Source organism: Phymastichus coffea, unplaced genomic scaffold, assembly GCF_024137745.1.
Source record: "Phymastichus coffea isolate CEN01 unplaced genomic scaffold, Cenicafe_Pcof_1.1 PCOF00209, whole genome shotgun sequence".
Classification (NCBI taxonomy): Eukaryota; Metazoa; Arthropoda; class Insecta; order Hymenoptera; family Eulophidae; genus Phymastichus; species Phymastichus coffea.
The window spans coordinates 99015-117084 of NW_026707020.1; the positions used below are offsets into that span (position 1 = coordinate 99015).

At 37.9% G+C, this 18070-nt stretch overlaps 2 protein-coding genes across 6 annotated transcripts; both read right to left on the bottom strand.

Annotated features, from left to right (window-relative positions):
• Positions 1 to 5223: 5223 nt before the first annotated feature.
• LOC131674023 (uncharacterized) lies at positions 5224 to 9831 on the bottom strand. The gene is made up of 4 exons (XM_058952455.1): positions 9641 to 9831; positions 7051 to 9377; positions 6234 to 6958; positions 5224 to 6158 (listed from the first exon to the last, which is right to left on the bottom strand). Exons 2-4 carry the CDS (start codon positions 9356 to 9358, stop codon positions 5937 to 5939), a joined length of 3255 nt encoding a protein of 1084 aa, XP_058808438.1. The 5' UTR covers positions 9359 to 9377; positions 9641 to 9831; the 3' UTR covers positions 5224 to 5936.
• Positions 9832 to 10267: 436 nt separating this feature from the next.
• Positions 10268 to 17945, bottom strand: LOC131674042 (aftiphilin). Of its 5 annotated transcripts, none has more exons than XM_058952490.1 (9): positions 17538 to 17945; positions 16393 to 16563; positions 15890 to 16001; positions 14021 to 15831; positions 13635 to 13847; positions 13412 to 13558; positions 13277 to 13337; positions 12959 to 13090; positions 10268 to 12788 (listed from the first exon to the last, which is right to left on the bottom strand). In XM_058952490.1, the coding sequence occupies exons 3-9, from the start codon at positions 15990 to 15992 to the stop codon at positions 12232 to 12234; spliced, it is 3024 nt and encodes a 1007-aa protein (XP_058808473.1). In that variant the 5' UTR covers positions 15993 to 16001; positions 16393 to 16563; positions 17538 to 17945; the 3' UTR covers positions 10268 to 12231. The 5 variants fall into 5 exon arrangements, with proteins under 5 accessions (XP_058808473.1, XP_058808472.1, XP_058808469.1 ...); XM_058952489.1 differs by having other exon boundaries at positions 17289 to 17945; XM_058952486.1 differs by having other exon boundaries at positions 16393 to 16698; positions 16952 to 17945.
• Positions 17946 to 18070: the final 125 nt, after the last annotated feature.

An 18070-nucleotide genomic window follows, 5' to 3' on the forward strand; every position in this document is an offset into this window, starting at 1 on the left:
AGAACGTTCTATCGGTCGAATCGATAATATTCGCATCGTAATTGTCGTAATTGCCAATTTTCCAAGAGTACTTATATCACTGTCGCATCGGCGTCGGAATACATTGGAATAAATGAAAAACTACTGAAAATCGTACGATCAGATTGCGCGCGCACCTGACGCAACGCGCTCCCGTATTGCCGTCCCGAATCAGTTTTCAAGGAGGGCAGCGGGAGGAAAAGCTCGCACGATCGTTACGCAAGCGTCCGCGCCAATTTCCTGCGCGCAAAATAAGACGGTTAAGCGGCAATGGAGGCCGCGATTTATTTTTCTCCGGCCGCGCTCGGCTACGCGTGAAGCAAGCGATAAGAATAGCTCGGGCGCTTATCTATGTTGGCTATAGACGATAGCAGTCGAGCGAACGCGCGCGGAGAGCCAAAGAGTGGTCGCGCGCTCGCGACAAGTGCTAATTGTCACGGCGAAGAGAAAAAGAAGGAAATTGCAGCGATTTCCCTTTATTTCTCTTTCATTTCGCTCGCCTCGCTAATCTTATCTGGCTGGGAGCGTTATCGAGCACGCGCGCGGCTTTTGTTACGAGCGAGTCGCTGCATAGGCTTCGGACGGCCTCCTTGTCGTAGGGAAGAGCACGAGGCACCCTCGGATTGCCGATCGTCCCCGCGGCGCATCGAACGAGCTCGCCCCCTACTCGTGTTCTCGAAATTCGCGCGTTTCCGAGAAGCACATGACTCACGAGGAAGCGTATAGGTACAGCAGACGGGGGAACGGAGAATTGGAAGAAGCGGCGGTTGACTCAGCGCGACGCTATGCCTCTCGGAGAGCAGCGAGGTATGCGCGCACGCGGTCTAGTTTATTCGCTACCTGTTCGCGCGCCTCCGTTTACGAGTGTTAATTCGCTTGTCACGCCACGACAAGACGGACAAGAAGCACGTATGGGAAATCGCGAAATATCAAGAGACGGTGCAGACCACACGCGCGTATAGCTTAGTGGATACACCGTACCGCGCTCTCGAAAGGCCAATTCTCAAATTTAGTATTTTTCATTTCACGCGTATCGATCGCTGCCTTCTTTCACGCAATTACTGCCTCTCACGGTTTTCTAAATGCCAATAAAAAAGGCTCTTAATAGCTCTCTCTCGCTCTCGCTCTCGCTCCTGCGAAATCATAAAAAAAAATCACCGATACATAAATCAATCTCGCTCGGGGAATCAGGTCGCGCAGAAAAAAATCCGCTTCAGAGAAAACTCCGCAATTAGTTTCTAAAAATAAAGTTTCCCTAAGGAGGTGATCTCTCTCTTTCTCTCTCGCTCGCATCCGCGATCGAATTCGCAGTGCAATGGTCCTTGAGCTACAGCAGCGAATCCAAGGCTCTTCTGTTCGCGGAGAGCTCCTTCGGAAAAAGAACTGGCGCAAGGAATGTCATTAACGGCGCAGCGTATGCGCGCGCCCTTGCCGATTTCGTTCGCCGATAGATCGATTTTTTTTCTCTCCGCGCGCGATACGCGAAGGATATTAGCGAGAGACGCAAGGATATTTCGCTCCGTCGATGCTCCATATTTTCTCGGCGCTCGCGGGAAAAGGTCGCGACGATCGTTCGTTCGTTCGTTCATTTTCTTTTTCGCGGGAGCAACACCGCGTCGCTCTCTGAAAACAGAGCGACGACAGCCCTGAACCGGACGATCGCTTTCCGTAGCACGCTCAACGATCGCTGGAGAAGATCGCGCGAGTCGACGTCTCCCTCGGATTCCAAAGAAAACGTTCGGTGAGAGCCGCGCGTCGCAGGAATGTCATTGCTGCGCGCTTCACCCGCGGCTTCGACGCGTGCAACGCTCGCCAGCAAGGAAATGTAGGCTATCCTTGGATCCGATCGCACGCCGGGAGAAGACGGCAGCGCGTGCGTTCTCGTCTCCTTCGGTTTCTCGCGCATTCCCGCGTTTTCGCGTCGCGGCGACCTTGCCGAAAAACAATCTAGGTCGGCCGTGTCGCGAACGCGGCAAAACGCAATCGCGCGCGCGTCTTTGCTCTCCGTCGCCGAGTCTAACGCAATACGTGAGTCGACGCACGATAAAGACTGAGCAGGAGATGCTTGGCGTCGAGAAAAATAAACGTGTTTTTTCAGTTGGCGCGCGAGCAAATGCGACCGAAACATTCTTCGCGGCCGATAAAGAGCTTTCGCGCTTTCGCGCGTTCGTGCGTTCGCGTCACGGACCCAAAGTGCGCAGTGCCCGGCCAATAATCAGTGACGCGCGGCCGAACGTTTGCAGTTGGAGAGAGAACAACGGTTCCGCGCGGCGCACAAAGAACAAGCCGCGCGGGCGAAAGCTCCGGCGCTCTCGCGTTGCCGCACGTGAGCCCGCTTTTGTTGCGTCGTGCGCGCGCGCGCGCACTCGGAGCGCGTTTTAGCCGTGAATCGCGAGCAAAGGTGCTCGTCGCGGCTGCGCGCGCGCGCGCGCGGTCTTTGCGAACTCGATCCGAGCACGAAGGAGATTCGGCCGAAGCGGAGCGGGACACAACCAAGGAAACAAAGGAAAGCGAGGTCGTTTCGCCGGCGCGGAACCCCTCCTAATAACTCTGCTCGCGGAACGTCTCGGGAACCCTCGCGCGACTAGCCCTCGCCGATAAAAGTGAGTCAACGCCTCGCTCTGTTTTCGCGTGCGCGCCGCAGCACGTGCGGGACAAAGGCGGCGAGATTGCGCGCGCGACGGCGAAAGGCAAATAAAAGCCACTTTTTCTGTTTTCTTTTTGTTCTTCTCGCTCGTTTATCCACCAGGTGTGCGTTAGAACTATCCGACTTGGACGTTGCTCGATTGTCTTTTTCACGGAAGTGAGTAGCGAGCGCTCTCGGATGACGCTTGCACTTTTCGATGGAAATCCGTTTCTGCTTGGCGTCGCGCTCGATGTGATCAGCGAAAACAATTATCCTCCGCTCATTTCAATGACAATCGTGAAAGCTTTCATCGCTCGCCAAACAAATATCGCATTTCAGCGCTGTCCGCGCGCAAAAGCGCGAAAGCGCTTTCGGTTCGTCGACCGTCCGAGTTGGAGATTGACCATTTCCTCGGCTCGCGCAACTCGTCGTATACTGCTCTGTCGCGTCGCGCGCGCGCGCAATCGTACATCGGGCTCTGCCCGCGTGCGAAGGTGCAAAGCAATCGCGCGAGCCTCATAAATCGAGAGAATCGCGGCTCGTAAATTGAGCGCGCACGCGCGCGTCTGAGAGGCCGCGAAAGGAAATAATCGCGCGAGAGAGTACGGCTCTCGGCCCTGAGAAATTGCACCGCGAGAGCTTTGTCGCGCTCCCATTGACGTCTTGCTTCGCTTCGTTATTAATCGATTCGCTTTTCTTTCCTTCGACGCACACGTGCAAGCAGCGAGGACTCGACGGTGGATCTTACGCTCGTGGAAAATGGTTCGGTTGCCTCGGTGCTTGCAGAAATGCCCGCGCTTGCTTTTCGAACGTTTGCAGAAGCACTAATAGGGCATCGTCATACTTTATGTTCGATGGAAATGGAATTCGACGATTCAACGTAAAACGCTATCTCAAACATTTCTTCGTTTTATCAACGCGTAAAATTCCTACGGAACTATACCGTATACGTTATACAAATATCAACGTGTAATATTCCGAATGACCTCGCGTGTTTATATACTCGCAAAGACAAGAACTGTAAGGAGGAAATATCATCTATTTAGTAAAGTACAGATATCGCAACGCACTGTAAGTGTTGTCGAAAGGAAAGAAAAGAGGAATCCTGAGTACACGTCCAACAAGAAGCTTAATTTTTGATGCATCAACATTTTTCCCAAGTTTACAAGACGTTGAAAGTGCATTGACGCATTTCCGCTTTTTCTGTTCTTTTCCTTTCGCCTGTCTATCATAAATTAGACAATGAAACTACCGGGTGGTAAGTAGCTTAAAAGGGAGGCTTTGTGTGTTACCCATGTCAATGTACGGCCGCATCGCCGGGAGAATAAAAGGATCGCCGATAACAAAAATCACTTTATCTCCATTTCCAAACGTCTCACTCCCTCGGAATCGTCTTCTATCCGGCCACCCGATAACAATTTAGATAAAGACGCGCGCTCGTGTCCTTTTTCCGATTTCTTCGCTCGAGATAAAAGGCCTGACAATGGCATTGTATGCAAAGCATGTCGTATGCCGTCTTACTCGAGGATATTGTATTGTGTTATTAATTGTTCTTCCCTCGCGTGCAGGCACGATGGTCAATTGGGAATTGAAGTTTATTTTCGTTCTTTCTTTTCTGAAAAAGTAAATAGGTTTTATGAGGTGCTGTGGCGTTGAATGTTAATGAACGCTTATACGTTGTTTCGATTTTATGAGGGGATTGGAGAACGTCGACCAGAAATTTACCGAATAGGATCAGGATTTTATAAATAACAAATCCTCTGGGATTCTACGTTACAAACTGTTACAAATAACACCTATAAATGACATCGACAAATAAAAATACAATAAAGTAAAAAATTATGAAATAATTAAATCACATCTAGTGCCATAAAAACCAAACTGGAGCTTCCTTATAGATTTTAGCAATGATAATATCAGAATGATTAATATTTTTAATTTAACACAGGTGTAAACATTTATTATTTGAACGAGTGCTTATTTCATAACACAAGTATGCGACAAATTCGTATAAATTTAGTACAGGTGTTTTGAACTCTGCAGATTGATAAAAAAAACGTATGAAAAGATTCTTGATTAAATATCAATCGAAGAATGTGGGCTATAATGAATCATTCATAGATAATCTACATGAATGAGACTGTGGATCTGTTCTTAATTAATAAAGAAAGCTCGGAAATAACGTCGCACGTGTCTTTGTATAACTCGAGCAAAAGAAAAAAAGAAACACAAGGATTTCATCATACAGACGCTTTCAAGCTAAACAAAGGAAGAAGTGATAAAGAGTACGCTCGAGAGAGAAATCAGGCAAAGAAAAGCTGTCAAGAAATCAAAGCTCCACTGCGATGGCGATCACAAAGGATTCGACTTCTAATTGGTGCACGCGATGCGATTATTATCACTTTTATTACTCAGTATGTGTGTATTCGTGTCGTACATACAAGCTTATCGGCCGCGAGTGAGTAACTTGGCGCGAAAAAGCCAAGTTGCTTTGTGCGAATAAACTCGAGATAAGCCTCTGCCTTTTGTCACGGAAAACGCAAAAGAGTTGAAGAATAAAAGTTGGTTTATAAGATTATGGTTTTTTTTTTTCTTTTTGTTTATTCAAAAGCCCAGTCCTACGTACAAAGTCTTTTATTGTTGCTTTATGTGTACGACATGAAGTCATGCTTGACTTTAATAGTAGTAATAAAAAATGTGTAAAAGTAGAAAAGCTATATATACGCTTAAAACAATTAGAGCGTTATCTGACTTTTCCATTCAGATGTTTAGTCAATATTAGAATCTCTATCGCAAACAATATATAATTTTCACGAGGTCTGAAAACTATATATTAAAATTAATTAGTGCTATGGTAATTGCACAGTACACTATCTTATAACTTTCTACTCTTCAGTAACTTTTAATACTTAATTATATAATTTATTGGAGCTCTCATGGAACTTATATAACTCGCAATGAGTTATATACACTTAGAATACACTTACCTACAAGTATATCATAAATATTTACTTGGAAAAATTTAAAATCACCGAATCATACAATTTCACGTATTTCTTAATTCTAATAATGAAAAGAAAACCTCCAACAAACCTAAAATAGTTCTTTTTAAAAGGTCTAAAAATTAAAAACTATTTTATTAATTAACCAACTTATAAAAAATTAAACACGATACTGAAGGAATATTTACAAAGGAGTGATATAAAAATAATAAAGTTCAAAAGCGATCACATATTATATCACTTTTTACGCACATTCTCTTTTTTTGATTAATAATTATACTTTTTTAAGTTTACTCAACTATTAAATCGAAATGTTCAATCTCGTCAAACGTCTTATTTACATTTTTAACCCATTCTTCCATGCGCTTTTTCTCTTCTTTCTTGAGATGAGATTCCTTAGGCTTCTTTCTTTTTTCTTTTTTCTTTTCGTGCTCTTCGTCGTCTGAAGATTCGCATCTGCCTACATCAAAACAAACATTTCGCTTTCTTTTGTTGTACGATCTCCGTGGAGGCTGTAAATAAAATTATTTTTATAATAACGAATAATAAAGAAAGTCAAAACATAATATTGAATTAAAAGATACTACATCTGTAAAATGCACTGGCTCCAAATCAACAAATAAAGGTATTTCTTCGGGTACTTTTGCTTCAAGTTCTGCTCCGTTTTCGGAAAGAACATCAAAAGTATCTGAAAATGTAATAGCATCTAATATGGTTTTCTTTTTGTCGTTTTCTGACTCTGTATATGGCACCAGTTGATCGTTCTTATTTTCACTATCTTTTCCAGAAGAATCACTGTCTTCTTCTGCTTTCTGATGAAATTCCGATAACTTTTCAATTGCCTTCTTTTTCAAAACAGCTTTAAAAAAAGTCTTTTTCGCAGTATTTCCAGAAATTTTCGATGGTACAGCAGACTTTACCCTTGCTTTTGGAAACAGCTTTCCCTTCACACTTTTTTTCACGTCTGCTTCTGTAGCGATCTTAACTGCTGAGACATTTTCAACGTTTGATGCGTCGTCACAATCAAAATCATCAAAGCCAAAAGCATTTTCAATGTTGGCTTCTTCAATAAACTTTCTTGGTTTCTTTCCACTAACTGGTGTAGAGCAAACGTCGTCGAAAATACCGTGTGGCGTAGCAATATTTGTGCTTCCTGGCATATCGACCAGGTTTAAGAAATTGTTGAGATTCGTTTGTTTCATAAACGTAGGTTTTGGTTTGTCGAGCCATGACGGACCAGCTTCTGCATCTGGTTCGTAAATTTTTGTTGAGGAAACCTTTTCAGGTGAAATTGAGTTTGAAGCAATTGCAGCTAACATAAATATTAATTTTAATATTAATAATGCGAGACACTATAATATAAGATAACGAAATATTCTAAAAATAATATATGATAATATTTACCCAATCGTTTGGAGGACCGTATTTTTTCAAATCTGAAAGGACTTGGTGCAACGATTTTTTTTTTTGGAGATGATTTTGGGCTGATATTCTCCTTGTTATCAAAACTAATAGTTGGATCCTCAATGTCCAGTTTCTTATAATTTACAGGCAAGTTTGGATCAGCAGCTGGAGGTGATATTGCTTTAACCGGTGACTGTTGATTATTTGCTGGTTTAATAGACTGCAGGGATGTACCTTGTGGTGGGGATTTCTGAGTGACAGAATTACTGCTTGAACCAGTTCTATTTGTTGATGATTTGGATGAGCTCAAGTTAGAAATAACTGTTCCAAATTTTCTTGGTTCATCCTGCTTAATGGTGCTCATATCTCCTAAACTAAACTCTTTACTAAGTTGATTAAGAGCTGCAGATGATAAGTGAATTGTTTCTTCTGAACCAAAAGATTTTTTATTGAGCTTATCAATATGGTCTAATGGTTTCTTTTCATATAGTACAGCCTGTCTCTTGACCTGAGGTGTGCTTTGCACCACTCTCCTTATTCGAGTGAAAGTTTCAACAGGTGGTACTCTCCATGGACTGCCAGTATCAAACTCTTCTATCACCTTTTTTATAGGAGACATGGATTCCCTCATTAGTGAGTGATTTGCCATTTTCTTCAACTGATTTGGCTGAGAAATATTGTAATTTTTATGATCAAATACTCTCATTCCTGAAGCAGCTGTTTTTAGTGCTGCCGGGGTAGTAGTTAAATGGTATCTGTTATTGCTTTCTAATTTTTCATTTGACACTATTTTGATGGTTGGAGCTTCTTGAAATGTACTGTTACCAATCTGCGAAGGCTCATTAGGAACCTCATAATTTGTTTCTACATTGTTAGATATTGTAGCTGTCTCTGTATTGATCACATCATTGATATTTTTCTCGCGTGGAACTATATTCATATTTACTCGATTTAAATTTTCCACTTTAAATTGCACATTCTTGCCGATAATTTTAGCAGATTTTCTTTTTAATTGTGGAGCCAAACCAATTGGCAAGTTTGTGACTTTCTTTGCACGTTTGACAGCTGGCCTTTTGACTGTCTTTTTCCTCTTTTTACTTTTTTGACCATCATCTTGAGATGCTTCAAATTCATAAACTTGATCTGTTTCTATTTTATGTTCTTCTTCAGATAATTTGATATTTTTGTAAATAGGTACACCTTTGTGATCATTTTCAATGGGTTTATCGATAACTTTCTTGGCTTCATTTTTGGAATTTGAAAGCCTTGATGTTTCACAGTAATTTTTCGCTACCCTTGTGCGCAATTTTCTATTTTCTGGTTTAATAGATTGCCTTCCATTAACCACTTTGGGACTAAATGTACTATCATTATTTTTTACTTTCTTAGTTGCTCTGCTTGTGGTATTTTGAACCAAATTTTTCTTTGTATGAATAGTTGATTTCATTTCTTCAACAATACCTTTGTGTTTGAAAAACTTTTTAGTTTTATTCCCATCTTTTTTATAATTTTTTTCATGGATAGATTCGATTTCTTCATCATCAGATGTTTCATGACCGCTTATTTCCTTACCATCATCCTCATTTAAAATCCTTTCTATATCTTCCACAGAAATATTTTTTCTTTTCATAGCTTTTTTCATTGTACGAACAGTTTCAGATTTAACTTTATCAGATAATGACTGTTCTTGATTTGTATTCAAATTTCTATTAGTATCTTTTTCCTCTAATGATGTTTCAATTGCTTTATTATTATGTAAAAGATCTTTATTTGAGAAATTGTTTCTATGATGATCTTTTGCTCGAGCTCTTAGTGTTTTCATTGAGTAGCTTTCTGTAGACCTTTGCAAAATATTTATATTTAAAGTACTTTGTTTCTTTGCATTTCTAGTAGTTCGTTTGGCATTTGATGTCATATTTCCAGCCGATGGCATTTTTTCTGGTAATTTTGAAACAGTATCTATTTTGGCAAGCTCATTTGTTGTATTAGTTGTATTAGTTCTGTCACGCAGAACTGGAGACTTCAATCCTAAAACTATACTATGTGGCTCTTCATCATTATTAAGCAACTTTGTACCTACAACTAATCCTTTTGATCTTGAATCTTTAGATTTGGATGTTTTATTGATTTGACTAAAGGGCACTGTATTTTCATCTTGATTGGATGCTTTTTTAACATTGGATCTTGTTTTGCCAACGATTTTCTTTGTTACTGTACCAGTAGTAGTAAGCTTTACTGTAGTTTTCTTTTTAGTTGTAGTTTCAACAATTGATACTGCAGTTTGCCTACTCCTTGTAATTCGTGTCATTATGCTGGTACTTTTTCACCTAAAAAAGTTTTCACATTTAGACAGTTGGATTTGAAAACAAAGACATAGCGCAACATATGATATGCACCACTGTATAAATTCGACGCGTATCTTTCAATAAATGAAAATGATCTATGATGATTTTACATTGTCTTAACTATATTGATGTGAAATTTGAAAAATGAAACTGGATTCTGTAGAAATATTCAGAAATAAGCGGTTTATAAGCTATAACCTACATATGTAGCATCCCATACGACAAAACAAAAACGTTACACTTACTACGCAGCTGTTTCGTAAAACAAGTATGGACCCGTCGTACAACTTCATAAACAATGCCTTTCTGAACGTATTTATCGACAAATGTAATTGGTAATGATAATAAAGTGTAAATGAGTCAATGACACTTTACGCGCGCGATTTTTGCACTTTGTTTTTCTTTTTTCAATTTTCTTCCGACGGGTTTGCGTTATAACGACGCTCCATCCGATTGGCAAATTCAAGTAGAAAACTGAGCCTAGATGGCGCTACAGTACGTGCATTGACTTTTTCATTGGTTTTTCTCGTGATTTATCAGCCAATAGAAGTTTTTAATCTATAACATTTAAAGTCATGAATAGGAAAAACGTTATTGCTTTTTATACATTTAAAATTACTTCCTTCATTGCAACGATTATTAAATCGCTTGCAGAAAGTTTTTCAAAACATTCTGTAGCACTTTTGTGGTAGAATAATTATGTTCAGGGCTTTTTTCCTACTATCATTTTATAGCGTTTAACTTATTAATTAATTTTAAATTGAATCGTAATTGTATATTGCAGAACAAATGAAAGTTAACCAAAATAGGTAAGTTTGGGAATAATTTAATATGAGATAGAAATTTTAAACAAGTTTTTTATATTTTCATCCACAATAATTTACATAAAATATATGTTACAATATTATTGTTATTAAATAACAAACTTAATATATTTGGTAGCTATTGACAAATATCTTATGAATATTGTAATGCTCACAAGTATTGATAGTGATGCAGTTAAGTACGCACATGAATAATTACAGAAATGAACTTATTTTAAGGTACACAAGCAAGTGATTTATCAAAAATTATATCTTCACATATTTGCAAGGTATCTTTTGAATGTTATTTTTCATCACAAGCTATCTTAAAAAAGTAATAAATTTCTTACTGTAGAAGAAAACTTAAATTACACGTGAGCAGTAAGCACTTCTTATATTCTATTTAATATTTTGTATTCAATTATGAGAGAACTACAGTTAACTTCTGAAAATTGATTTGAACTTTTTGTTTATTTTACATACTTTAATGAAGCATGTGGTAGGTTATAAAGTTTGTTAGATGTTTGAAAACTGTTCCTCAATAAGTCACTGTGGTACTTGTGAAAGGTACTTGTTGAGTTAGTATTATGTAATGATAGATACCTGATTTGACATTCTGCATCAGTTATCAACTTTCTCTCTTTTTTTATTTTTTTTTTTATTTTTTGACTGAAGGGTAGCGTTCATTGCTTAAATCAATTAAGTACAAGCGTTTTCTGTGTGATAAAACGTACTACTTAACTAAGCTTGATTCTATAGTAAGTAAAATTATTTGAGATACGTATCAATATCAAAGAATAATGTTATTAAAAGCCCATAACCCAAGAAAATTATGCAAGCGATCTTTGAGATGCCGTGTGATATTCCCTAGTGAAAATTAACAACAATATATTATAACTGCTTCAATAAAACAATTGTGCATAATACTTGAAATATAATATAGTACTATACAACATTTTTAGCGGACTAGAATGTAGACCAAATCTCGAAACATGAAATTCCTATATTTTGTTAACGAAATGGTCTGCTACAAAACAAATTATGACAAATATGAACTTTGTTGCTCAAATATATCACGTAAAAATGTATCTTCTAAAATTACACGTCAATTTGACTGACGCTTCAAATATATCGATATGGAAATTTATTGTAATACACTCAACGAAAATTGCAATTAAATTGCTTAATCAGTAAATAATTAACCAATCGATTTCTACTTCATAATTGATAAGTACAAAATACGACAATCTTACTTACGTTTCACAATTGACAAAAATCAACATTTATACAATCTATTTTAATACGCATCAATATTTTGAAGTCTTATCACTTGATAACATTGTTTCTGTAAAATTGCCTTAAACTTACAATCTCTACAGCATAAATGGAATGTAAAATATGACAGTTTTCGAATGTAAATAAAATCTAATTGTGCTCGAACTCAATTTTTAGTAAGGATAGCGCCTTAAAAGTACTAGTTATGTCGGCCTGAATGCAGGTTTGAAAGGTATTTCAAATTCAGTTTATCAATAGTTCGTTTGATTTTATTTTAACAACGTTAAAAATATATTATTTATCGAAATTTTAGTCTTCAACGACAATAAAAATGTAATCTAACACGCAATCACAGAGCATGCAACTACTAAAATCGTTAAGTTGCGCAATGTCGACGTTATTGAATTTTTCCAGAATAACGAAATTATAAGCAAATCCATTTTTATTATCTTTTTTTGCTGTTTTATAATTTGTATCTTATTTGAAAACTAAAATCATTTGATTTCAAGAAATTATTTCTAATTAAAATTAAATGCACCAAATTTATAATAATAGATTTTAATAGTTAATAGCTTTTAATAGTTAATAGCTTTTATTTCATATTGTTATGAACACAAATTTTTTTTAGAATTCCTATCTCTTTTCTATTTTATTTTGAATATACAAAATCAACTCATTCGAAACTAAAGAAATTGCTATCTACAAACTGATCAAAGATATTGATTACCCTTTCAAACTCGTATTCAGACCGTCGTAACTCAGCCAGGCATTTTACGATTGATCATTGCACCAAGATCCGGAACGACTTGTTTCTGTTCAGGACTGAGAAGCAGCATTCTTGCACTCAGAAACGATATATCCGGTAATTGTTTCAATACTTTCATTGTATCTGTACAAACAGTCATCGGGCGACCGTACCTATCTAATACCACATGTTCCGGGTTTTGTAAATGTTCTCTTTTGTTGAGCGAAGATTTGCGATGTTGTTGTTCGTACCTATACACTTCGGATCTACTACTATCAGGTCTTGCAGCATCTAGCTTGCTAGAAGCAGCACTGCTTGCGAGGAACGATTTATTTGTAGTTTGCGAAACTTTCGAAGTCTTCTGCACTTCACTTCGTAATCTTGATTCTGTATCTGCTTTCTTCCAGTCTATAGTACTTGGTCCGGGCAGCGGCTCAATTATTCTAGAAGTTTGCATTTGTTGTTGCTTTTGTGGCTTTGGTGGACTGCTAATTTGGTGGCTAGCCGATATCTGTGACTTTGTTGATTGTGATTGTTTGAAGTCTTGCGAGGAACTAGTTTCTGGAGGGTCTATAACGAAGATTAATGTGAGATTAGTCAATTATTTTAAATATCTTAAAGCAAGCTCTATGCTTTTGACATTGCTAGATTTATATGGATGAAAAAAAAGGTAACTATATCTACTAACTTGTGCATTACAAAGAAATGGAATTCTAGGAAAACTAGCTTTATTCACTTACAATTGTATATAGAACTCCTTGTAGAAGTAGGATCATGATGGTAGGATTCAGAATGAGCGGAACAATGGGATGATAGTAGAGGATCGAAAGGGTATAATAAATCCAATGGTAGAAGCGCAGATAACCCGCCACCTGTATAGTTAATTACAAGTAAATCTCCACCATAAGAAGCCAAATTTATTTAAGTAAACAACAATAACAAATAATGAAACTTTAAACCAAGAACCAAGCAAACATACATCTAATTCGTAATACTTATTAATTTAGTAAGCAACTAATATCATACAAATTGGATCAAAACATAACGTGTGTACTCACTTCCATCCAATGGATTTACCAGTCCTGAACTATTCCAATCGAATTGAGCAGCAGGTATTTCCTGTTGAAAAATTAATAAACGTAATTAATATGCTGACGTCAACTGAATATTAATAGGAACGACGAGAAACTTACCTCGGTAGCGGACGAGTTTGGTGATTTTGTGGAAGTAGGCGGCATACTCATAAATGCCTCAGCAGAAGCTTTTACAGGCTCTAATGGTGAAAAACCTAAATTAGCTGCAAATCTTGGAATGTTGGGATTCCACCTTGGTCCAAATAACTGACAGCACAAATTTGTTATTTTTAATTAAAATATTCGTGAGAAACGATTTGTTTCTAACGTTGAGTGAACTTACAATATTACGTGAATCAATGCCTAGAGCGTTTAATAGAGCATTGTTGCTACTACTATTTGACCATTGGTAACTTAGAGCATTAGTTTCTTCAACGCTTTTCAAATTGTTCCATATATCGTCTTGCTTAGATATTAAAGGGTGTAAATTTGTTTCTAGATATTCGGTACAGGAGGGGAACATATTGCTAACTATATCTTCAATCTTGTTTGCTGCCTGTAAAACATATTTAAATGTCACATTGACACATAATCATTAGAAGAGCAACATTATGTTCTATATTGCTACAAAAAATAGTAAATTTTAACTATAAAATGTATTTTTCTAAAAATGTAAAGTGTGTGCCTGATGTATTGTATAATTTAATATAAAAAGTAAATAAAACTTACATTTTTGTTTTCTATTTGACTTATAGATTCTTTTAAGCTAACAGGCAGTCTATCAACTACAGGTGCGGAAGATTCAAAATCAGCAAAATCATCAAAATCATCCATTGAGTCATCATTGATATAATTAAGTTCAGATTTTGCAAGATTTTGACTATTATCTATATTTATATGAACATTTTCTATGGGAGCAGATGAAAAATCAGCAAAATCGCCAAAATCGTCATCCATATCATTCATTGCTGATTGGAAAGTTTCAGATTGTTCACTTTTATCCATTTTTCCAGCTTGATAATCCATGAATTCATTATCTACTTTTATTGATTTTTCAGGTATAGCAAATGTACTAGACCTATTATACATGACTTCATGAATGTTTTTATTGACAGAATCAACATCAAAGTTGGGCAGTGGAGATTGAAAATCATTTAAGCTATCATTGGTATGATCACCTGATTTGTCATTAATTTGATTTGATTTCAGACTATCATAGTCATCAAAACCATTTTGAAATACTGGTTCTTCATGAAGCGTTTGTTGATTTTGAAAGTCATTAAAATCACAGTCAATTTCTTCTCTCGGACTGATACTAGTAACATTTTCAGAAGTTCCAACATCATCATTGTTGTAAATTGCATATTGAATATTCTTGGCATTTGTAGATTGGAAATAATCGTCATTAACTGTATCAGCAGTCTTTAAATCAGCAAAATTTACTTTTGATTTTTGATAACTATTCACATTTTCATTTATAATACAATTATTAGAATTGTCTAGATTATTTACAAATTCACAATCTAAATTTGATTTTTCTTCAATAGAGTCATCAAAACTTAAGCTAAAATTAGCTGGTTTAGAATTCACATCCTTCCCATCATAATTGATTTCATTAATAGCTGTTTCTCTCAGCAAACCTTCAAATTGATAACTTGTGAATGTCTGAAATTCATCTTCTCTAGGTCTAAGTTCATTTTTATCTAGAGAAAAATGTGATATTTCTAAAGTATTTTCAGAATCATAATTAGTGTTATTGATAGTATCAGAATCAGTGCTTGTTTTTGTTTGCATATGATCATTAGCAGACGATGAAGATTCACTATTATCGTTACTCTGTTCTATAGGTGACACATCAAACTTTGTAAATAAATCATTTTGTACTTTTGTTTCTTGAAAATGCTCATTAATGTGAATTGTCTGATTTTCAATTGATTTATTTCTAACAGGACTATTTTGTTCAAGTGGATCCTTAAAATCGTCATACTCATAAAAATCATCTTCTAGATTTTGCTGTGCATCTGAAATGCTGTTTGGGTCATCTAGAACTAAACTCAAAGGTTCAGGCTCATCATTAATCTCTAAATTGCTTAACGAATCTTCCAATTCACTTCCTGTTTTACCACTATCATCTAAGCTACTATTGTTACTACTAACTACATCATTATTAATAATCCTTTTTTGAATATCACCTCGATGACTTAAACTACCACTATTGCTCCTCAAATTTTTCACATCATTGCTATCAAGCATGTCTAAGCTGCTAATACAAGGTAAATCATTATCAAAGTCACTGTTTTTACTTCTATCACTATCTGTCCTATCCTCTAAATTTATCTGGCTCACTGTGTCATTAGTTTTCTCCACAATCAAAATCTCGTCATTAGTTTCTTTTCTGATGATCTCATCATCCTTGCATATAACCAGTTTTGACAAGGTACTTGTTATACCATTGACTTTTGGTGTACCACATTGAGAAGGTGTTGGCGTGGGCACTGGAGATAAAATTTTTTGCGGAGAATCTGATGCCAGTGACAATCCTTAAAAGAAATATATAAATGAGTACATGTCAACTGCTGCAATAAAAGTATAACATACCATCGATTCCAGCTGCTGTGAAATCTCCAAACTCATCATCATCAGATTCTCCAAAATTGTCCAAAGGCGGTGGAGTTGAACTTACTAAGGGTGGAATAGCCATAATGAAGATCTATTTTAAAAAAAACATAAAATAACTATATCATTAGAAGAACGAACACTTAATCATTGTTTGACAAATGTAGCTTTCCCTCTAATTCAATACGAGGTCAATGCTGATCATCAAATACCACTATTCAACTAAAATCTAGTTAAAATTCGAAGTGTCAAGAAAGCAAATAAGTTATGCTTCTTTCGCGAAACCGAATATAATAGATAGATAGAACGTCGAGCACCACCTTGAAACTTAGTATAGTATATAGCCACCGTATCTTTCTAGCGCACTCAGGTTAGGCTTTCGCCTCTATACTCACATAAAATGCGACAATGTTTTTTAATCGCGCGCGAAGCATAAATGAGATATTCAAATAGTTAACACTTATCGAGAGCGCATAATTATATACCTGGAAAATCCGTGGACTACTCTGCTTACTGTAATCTCTGTCTATAGGCAGCTGGTATGTTCTATCGCATTTTCACGGAGAGCTCCCTTCTTCGCAGGAAAGAACGAGAGAGAAGAATGTCGAGGCGCACCTATGTGCCTTATCCACGCAAGGATTATTGTTCTCGTAAATCTACGTGTGTATATATGCCGCGAGGATATTTAATCCAGCTAACACACGAACTCGACTCGACGGGCAGCGCACACGTCAAGTATCTCTCTCTCTCTCACTCACGCGCTCTCTCCACCTATCTCTTACACTCGTCACCTGTGAGTACATATATGTATATACCTAACCTAGCTTCATCTCTTTCTCTCTCGGATAGGTAGGTGCCCGTATAACTTTATCTCTTTCCTGGCGGAGATATCGCGATTAAAAGTTGGCTCTACGGATTCTCGGTTACATGTCTACAGGAGCTTGCCAGAGTAATCATTACTTAGGGGACTCTTTGTCGACGTGCTTTATCGTGGCACATTATACTTATCTTTTTCATTTAGTCAGAGTGAAAAACTTGAACTACCTGATTAAGTGTATTGTTCCAATTGTTTTCAATTAACGCGTTGATCGTGATGTTAATTCCAATTGATATTCCAAATAAGCATACGCAGTCCATGTTCTTGTGAGAAGACAATAATATAATTGAATACTTGCAAACCAAGCGAAATAAAGTTTAAGCCCACCCAATGAGCAGATAGTTTACTCAAAAAATCCATAAAGAATTTCCACGCCAAACCGTGATTTCCATCTAAATCGAATCATATACGTACGCCGTTTCGCAACGGAAAGAGAGAGAGAGAGAGAGAGGAGAAAAAGTGAAACACTATATGGAAGCGAAATAAGCCACTCGAGCCGTTTACCAGCGCCCACGCGAAAAAGAAAGGCAAGTTGGAGTGGGTTGCGGGCTAATAGGACGACATATAAATTGGTAAACGCTCACGCGGTTGTTTTTTTTATTAGAGCGAGAGAGAGAGAGAGAGAGAGAGAGAGAGAGAGAGAGAGACGGAGCGCTACTGCGCAGGTGGCGTTCATTCGTATAGCGCGTGAGACGACGGATACATATACACACGGACGCGCGCGCGCGATAACAATGCCGTACTGCTACTCACGCGCCAAGTGGACGAGTCGCGTAGACAGCGTTTCCGCATCGCGACCCATTATATCCCGGCCGGACGTCCAATGAAGATGAAAGCCAATCGACCCATGCGCGGCTATTTGTCAAGAGCGTCAGAGAAGATTACTGCGCCGCGATTCCGCTTGATTTTTTTCCCCGTGATTTCGTCAAATTGTTACGGGCGAAAATAAACTGGTTTGATACGGGAGAGTTCTATTACGACGCTATCCCACGTCATAGACGAGTCTCTCGTGCGCGACGCGGCCGCACCGAATAGCCGATAAGCGCGCGAGTGAACTGCGTGGAGGCAACAATTGGCACGGTATCGTTACCTGCATCTTTGGAATCGTTCGGCAATCATTGCCGGCACGACGTGTCCGAGTGACAATGCTCCGGAACGTAGCTCCGTCTAGTGGTCGTCGAAAGCGATCTTTGAGCACATCGATAAAAATGCCACTCTCGTTCGTTCGCAGCAGTTCGCTCGATAACACTTGATCGAAGCTTATTTCCATTGAAATTCACTTTGTT